The sequence below is a fragment of the Cydia splendana genome, chromosome 2 (assembly GCF_910591565.1).
Source record: "Cydia splendana chromosome 2, ilCydSple1.2, whole genome shotgun sequence".
Classification (NCBI taxonomy): domain Eukaryota; kingdom Metazoa; phylum Arthropoda; class Insecta; order Lepidoptera; family Tortricidae; genus Cydia; species Cydia splendana.
Window position 1 is genome coordinate 7,694,834 of NC_085961.1, and position 7,569 is coordinate 7,702,402.

Consider the following 7,569-nt stretch of genomic DNA (forward strand, 5'->3'; position numbering starts at 1 on the left):
CTCTCATGACTGGAAACAAAAGGTTATTATATAAAATAAAATTATCTGAGCTCGAGATTAAGAAAAAAAAAAACTACTTGAATAATATGATTTATTAACTGGAACCTTTTATTTCGAGGCAACACCGTACTTGTACACTTACCTGCAAAAGTGCATGTAATCCATTCTCTGTACATGAGCAATTGAGCAGGGTTAATATCAGGTTGGTAGAAATGCAAGTGCTCGTCAGAAAATAAAAAATCTCCCCTAAATTGAAGAACTAAAGTAAACAAGAAACTGACGATTGTATGATCAATTGCGTTTCATTCTGATATTATTACTCCATTTTATATTGAGGAGTATTTCACGTATTGTGATGGACATATCACGTTTAATTTGCTACAAAATGTTCAAGTATGCAGGGTATTTAACGGCTGTTTTATAATTGCGTAGTTTCCATCAGTATTGCGAATACCTAATAGGCACATTATACAAACTAAGAAATTATGAGAAATAAATTCACATATTTTTTATATTAATTGGCATAAATAAAGAAAAACTAAGATGCGAGAAGTAATGAATACTGTGACCTTAAATGTCAGCATCAAAAATAACGTATCAGACCAGGGGCCGATTTTTGAATTTGGATCGCTTGATTTCGTCACTCGAAAATCGGTCGAAAACGGCGAATTGCTAATTTTTGAAATACGAGCGATAGAAATTCGGAATCTAGTGGCATTGACCACTCGTTTTCAATTCTATTAGTAGAATTTAAATACCTAGTATTGGAGTTATTATTGAACGAAATACACGAAATCAAGCGGTCGAATTTCAAAAATCAGCCCCCAGGCGTCAAAAATATCAACCATTCACTAATAACTTAACAAAAATCGATGTCCTTATCTACATATATCAAAGAGAATTTAGTATAGAGACGTATATGTAAATTTTGTAATCACAGTAAATTTACTGCCATCTTTCGACACATGGTTAAAACTTTTAGAACGCCATTTGACTTGGATCCTTATTCTTCCACTGATATGTGTTAAATTTGTTAAATATCAAAAAGTGTCGCCATCTACTCGAGTATAGGCCAAAGGTATGGCGCCATCGCTCAAAAAGATGACGATACTTTTTGATATTTAACAAATTTAACACATCAGTGAACAAGGATCAAAGTCAAATGGCGTTCTAAAAGTTTTAATCATATGTCGAAAGATGGCAGTATATTTACTGTGATTACAAAATTTACATTAACAATTACGCCTCTATTTATGTTTTCAGACAGACAGATCAGACAATTTCATAAATATTCGTTAAACTTTATTTTATTGACAATCCCATTGAAATTTTCTTGATGCGAACAATTACCCCACATGCGTACTTTTACCCAATAGCTTGCGGAATTTTACCCGCACGGTGGGGGAGTTAGTGCCAACCCTTTGCATTTCAATAAAATTTCACTACTGATAACGGGGTCTGTTCATTTCTTTCAAAATCTGGTAGACAAGAATGGATAAAAGATTGAAGAACCGATAGCCGTTTGTCTTATAATTCTATCCTGTAGTGCAAATGTAGGAGATACCGCGAAATCGAAGAAAACCGCGAGGCCTTTGTGGGCCGTGTGGGTGTGTGTATAAATTAACACAAATTAGTCAAGAAGGTAGAGATTGCATAGAGCTCGTATTATAGGTCCGCCGCATGTCCGGAGAGCCGGTGGTGGTGAAGAAGTCCGCCGTGCGCTCCATCAAGTTCGAGAAGGAGCCCGAGGTCAAGGAGGAGCCCGTTGAGTTCATACTGGTTAGTATCAACGTATCAATCAAGTACGTGTAGAACAATATCAAGGAGAAAAGATCTCATAGTCTACCTACTGCCACCCCTAGGAGCATATCCCTACGGTTTAATAAATATGGACTGGACAGCCTAATGGCGTTATTCATAAACGCGTAACTGGCCTGAATTAGCTATGAATCGTTTGTCTTTATGTATCATTTTGACTTATATGCATTTGTAAGAAAGGGATAAAATATAATTGAACTAAATCAGGCCCGTAAAGTTTTATGAATAGTATACATACACACCACCGTGGTGACCACACCACTATACGAATAAATATGGATCAAGTGAAAAGTCCAAGAATTAGTCATATGTGTGCACTTGTGAGAGATCCTGAAATGCAATAGGTGACATGTAATTATAACTAATAGAGGTACTCTACAAGCCTTAATTAGTTAATTAGTTAATTTATGTTTCATCCCTTTCTTACTAATACATAAGTCAAAGTGACAGACAAACAAACGAATTATAGCTAATTGAGGTTTGTAGTGCGTTAAAGCAACGCCATTAGACCACACTTTAAAAACCAAAAGGACACTCTTCCCTCCATCTCCCTGAGGAGTCTATGGGAGGTAATATAACTGTTATTTCATGAGTTATGATTAATAAAACAGTATATTGGAATCATTTATTTACAAACAAGATATATACAGTGGTATTACTAAAGATTTATGAAACGTATTGCTTCCATAACTAAAATAGTGTTCTTTTTCAGAACGACGGGTGGAAGACATACGCTTGCGGCAAAACGCATGACCAACTGGAACTGACCAAGCTAGCCCACCAGTACCTCAAGAAAACGGCCCTCAAGCCGCGATCCCTCAATTTTTGATAACATTTTATGAGAACAGAATCGTCACAAATATTTTTTTTACATAGAGTTTTTTTCGTGTTGATATCGTTTTATAAATGGTGAATGGAATGTATGTAAACAAGTAAACGTTCTACAATCCACTTTCATCCACCATGCTAATTAGGTATCACTAATATTTTTCAAAGTTTTCGGGTAGGATGACAGGTGTCATTTCAATTCATCAGCTTCTTTTTAAAATTATGGCTTCAGTCCAGTGGGACTATTTCGCCAGTATCAAGGTATTAAGAGCTAAATACGACGATTAAAATTGTACGGTTAATACAAGACACTTGTACGGTGATTTTATTAGCTCTTGTAAAGCGATAGGTGGATTTTACAAGTAGCACGTGGACTACCGGCCGTTGACACCAAAATGGTGGTTAAACTCATTTCAATAATAATTCTCCATTCCCTGCACACTACCACATTAGTTTACTATATAATAAGCTATCGATATTACACTTTAAACAATATTAATGAGCAAAAAACAAAGGAATTAATAACGAGGCGTGACTATCAAGATGGCGCTCGAACCGGAAGTCCATTTCAATTCAATTTTGCGAGATTTGACGTTTTTAGGTTATAAATTATATGGAAATGACACCTGTCAACCTACCCATCGAGTTTGAAAAATACTATACACGATACTATATACATTGAATAGTGCTTGTGATAAGTTGTCAATAATTTTTGTATGATTCTGCACTTATTATGTCAAAGGTTTAAATCAAAGTTAATGATACCATTTTGTAGTTATGTATTTTGGAATAATAGTCAAGAGTTCTTCCATTTCCACAAAACTTATATTCAGGCTTACCATCTTTGATAGCTCCTATCATGTGAATACATCTGATTATAGTTATTTTCTAGTATTTATATAATTTTAAGGTTCCTTTTTTTAGATATTTGTGTGTGAACACGTCATTACGCTTTTAGATTATCGTGTTAGTTAAGTATTTCTATTACATACTATTATGATAACAATATCTTGATTTCACTTGGATTTATATTGGAATTCTTTACAATCATACAGAAATTTAATGTTTAACTTGCGTGTTTGTGAACGACGTTCAAACGTCTAAATATCACTCTTGTACCTTTTCCGTATATGTTTAGGTGTTATTGACACCAAAGTGCACTAATTTGGATTCCGTGCTTTAATTTACGTTTTATACAATTCTGAAATTTTCGTATTTAGTGTTCGTATAAGTAAGTTAAAATTTCGGTCTAATTTTTTTGTGGTGTCATATTTAATTTAAGTAATCTTGTGTATCTGTCGCAGTCGGATCGTATAATCCGCCGTATTACATTACGGCTAGCCGTTTTCAAAAACAGGGGCGTTTTGAAATGCGGCGGTTTAACAATTAGCCGGATTGAATGCGGCTGAATGAGAATCCGCCGGAATGTATTCGGCGCCATACGTTCTTCAACACGGCTAGCCGTAATGTAATACAGCGAGTCATTAGCCGCCGCTTTGACAGTTTATAGTTCCCATTTTTAACACCGGTGGCGCTGCCTGACAAACGCTGGGGTGTCCATCAAATCTGGAGTTCGTCGGACTGTTTCTTTTCAAAAAACATTTCCATCGCAACTTAACTAGACGGAGCCCCGCTTCGCGGGGCTCCTATTTCTGAGCGGTTTGCCCTTCGGGCATCTGAAGCTACCTAACGAACCTAACCTACCTACCTATTGATTAGTGAGACGTCCGTGAAAACATTACACTTTGGGGAAAAAAGCGTAGGTAGGTAAGTAGGTTAGGTTCGTTAGGTAGCTTCAGATGCCCGAAGGGCAAAAAGCCCAGAAATAGGAGCCCCGCTTGCGGGGCTCCGTCTTTTTAAGTTGTGAAGGAACTGTTTTGGAAAAGAAACACATGTAGTGCGGTGGGACCATGGTAAAAATAAATTAAATTGCAAACATTGTCAAATTCCGGTTACGTAGGCGACCGAAAGAACTGGTCACTCTACAATCTAAAATAGTAGTACGATGCGGCTAAACGTAGGCCGCCTTATTGAAGAACGTATCGCAATGACAATCCGGCTAATCGTCGAGCCGCCGCATTTCAAAACGCCCCTGTTTTTGAAAACGGCTAGCCGTAATGTAATACGGCGGATTATACGATCTGACTACGACATATCTAACTTAAGCTAAATGTACCGTGATTTAAGTGAAGCAATATTTATGTTCGATTTTATTACGTTAATTATAAAAAGTAACTTTATTTTATGTTTTTCTTTGTAATGTCTATTATTTTAGTTTCGATTTTGTTTAGTAGCAGAATATAAGTTTAATTCTTCAAAGAACATAATGTTATTTTGCTTATTTTGGTATTTAAAATTTACAGCGAAGGAAAGCTATTTTATTTTATTTTTTATTCATTGACACCTAACTGGAGATATTGTTGAATCGAAAATTTCCTATTCAAATAAAAAAAATATGATTTATATACTTGCATGCATCATGTAAGTAAGTAATAAACACTTTATTGTACGAAACAAGGTTATAGACCGACCGCTTAAATGAGTCCTCGCCTGCGCGGTACGGGGGCGACGGGGTAGGACGACTAAGGGTGGCGGCGAAGGTGCAGGCGGCAGGCGGCAGGCGTATGGCGTAAGGCGTATGGCGCCCGCATCTTCCCCGCCACCCTTAGTCGTCCTACCCCGTCGCCCCCGTACCGCGCAGGCGAGGACTCATTTAAGCGGTCGGTCTATAGGTTACAACAGATCTGATATATAATTTGATGTTACTATGGGTGGTATTCCACCTGTCCAATTTCCGTTTCCATTAAAATCTTGGGTAGTTATTCAACGATTTTAGTAATCACATGTATTTGATCTATTAAAATACAACTACATACACCACTTATCAAAATGTGTAAACGTGAAATCACGCAATGAAATACTTATGTACAATATTCGTAGTATTTATTTTCCTTGTGATATAATGATAATAAAGTTATGATTGATTAAAAATGTGCATTCGGAAAATCATGAGAAATACATATTTTCAAATAAATTCTCCAGGGGCCCATTTCTCGGACAGTATTAGACTAATATTACTAGTCTACAAACTGTCAATTCGTATGGGTTTCCATGACAAACTAATTATGTATAATAGCCTAATATGGTTTGAGAAATGGGCCCCAGTAACAGTGACCTGGGGTCCATTTCTCGACCGGTATTAGACTAATATTATTAGTCCACGAACTGTCAAATCGTATTAGTTACCATGGCAACACACTAATAATATTAGACTAATACCATTTGAGAAATAGGGCCCAGGAAAAAATGTATCAGGATGACAGATGATACGGAAAGTGAGGTGACTATTTCCAATATTTCCATACATTATCTAAATTTACTTTGGCGTTTTCTATCAACGTCATATTGGCTAGGCCCCCAGGAAGCAAAATAAACCAAAAAAAAAAGTCTGCAGTGATTTTGATAGCATACGCAGAGCAAGAGTTATTTATAGAGCATTGACGTTTAAAATAACACTTGCACTCCGTGGGCTATCAAAATCTCTGCAGACTTTTCTTGGTCTAACTCTATGCATGATTTTTTTCGTGAGGTTTTTTAATGTCTCACATTAACTCTGCTTCGTCATAGTGCGACATCTGTACCTGTGACCAGTACCAGTACCTGGGCTATAACCGCGAAAATCGAAGTTCGCAAATTGCGGGCATTTTTCTCTGTCACTCTTATTAGGCCTTCATTGGAGTAAAAGAGAAAGATCCCCGCAATTTGCGAATTTCGGTTTTCGCGGTAGCCGCTCTGTATCAAAACTGACATAACGCTTGTTCTATGCAGCCAGCTTTACCTCATTAATGTCATTAATATTAACATGCACGGTCTCTAAAATCGTTTTACCCTTGGCTTAATACCTAGGTAACCTAACAGCCTATTCTGAGCGCCGCAAGCATAGTAAGAAACTGTTCTAGAGTTAAAATTTCAATATATTATTTATTAAAGCTAAGCTTAGGTGGGCAGAATTTTTAGTACAGACACAAGGGAGGAGTGGCTTTTTAAAATTGGCCATTAAATTTTTGAATATCTGCGAACGAAACACTTATTTTTAAAGCGTTTTGAGTACAGCTCATGTTTTAAAAAACAGCAGTTTAAAAAAAACATTCCTCACATGGTTCACCAATCCGCCGCGTGCCGGTGTTTTATTTGGATGACTTTATTTTATAATTTAATTATGTTTTATTCTTTGACACTCCACGTGTGAAGGTATCTATTGTACATAATATAGTTTAGAAAGGTTTGTAAGAAATAAAGGGTTCGAGAAAAGAAGTCATTGTTTTTTTTGACCAAATATAATTACTAAGTCCAAATCACATTTAGTATTTATTTATATTAAACTTTATTGCTAGTGATCGTTATCAACGTGCTGTATTGGTAGCAAAGTATGGTTGACAAAAAAATTAATACGCAAGTATTTTAAACGTTATATATTTCACAAATTATGAGATTTATATACCTATTTATAATCACAATCCAAATTATACTGAATAAACGACTAAAATTTGTTCAACAGACTTTTGGCTGTCAGTCGTTCACGTCGATTGGAAAAAATGACCTTTCTACGTTAACAGAAGTCTCAGGAAGGTTAATTTAAGTCTCTAAATTATTGCACACAACTATAGTTGTATTTTTATGACATGTAATGTAATTTGACGTACATTGTTTTAAAAATATATTAGGGCGGAAAAGGTTTTGTATCGTAAAGAGTTATATCTAGAGGTGTAATCCTAAGATAAGTATTTATTCTATAGTTAAGAACAAAAGTGAATATTCAAATGTGTTTTTTTCTGCCAACTATAACCTTTGCTACGAAAACTGCACGTTGATAACGATCACCATTTATTGCACAGTAAAACTTAATGCCTAAAGGCATTCTCT

General features: G+C 35.9%; 1 protein-coding gene across 1 annotated transcript in view; it reads left to right on the plus strand.

Annotated features, from left to right (window-relative positions):
• Nucleotides 1-6,960, plus strand: part of LOC134803034 (transcriptional activator Myb-like) — a 66,757-nt gene extending 59,797 nt beyond the window's left edge. Inside the window, exons 16-19 of the mRNA XM_063775771.1 lie at nucleotides 1,672-1,779; nucleotides 2,531-3,949; nucleotides 4,813-5,164; nucleotides 5,379-6,960. Coding sequence (XP_063631841.1) covers nucleotides 1,672-1,779; nucleotides 2,531-2,647 — 225 coding nt within the window. The 3' untranslated portion in view covers nucleotides 2,648-3,949; nucleotides 4,813-5,164; nucleotides 5,379-6,960. The remainder of the gene's footprint in view (nucleotides 1-1,671; nucleotides 1,780-2,530; nucleotides 3,950-4,812; nucleotides 5,165-5,378) is intronic.
• Nucleotides 6,961-7,569: the final 609 nt, after the last annotated feature.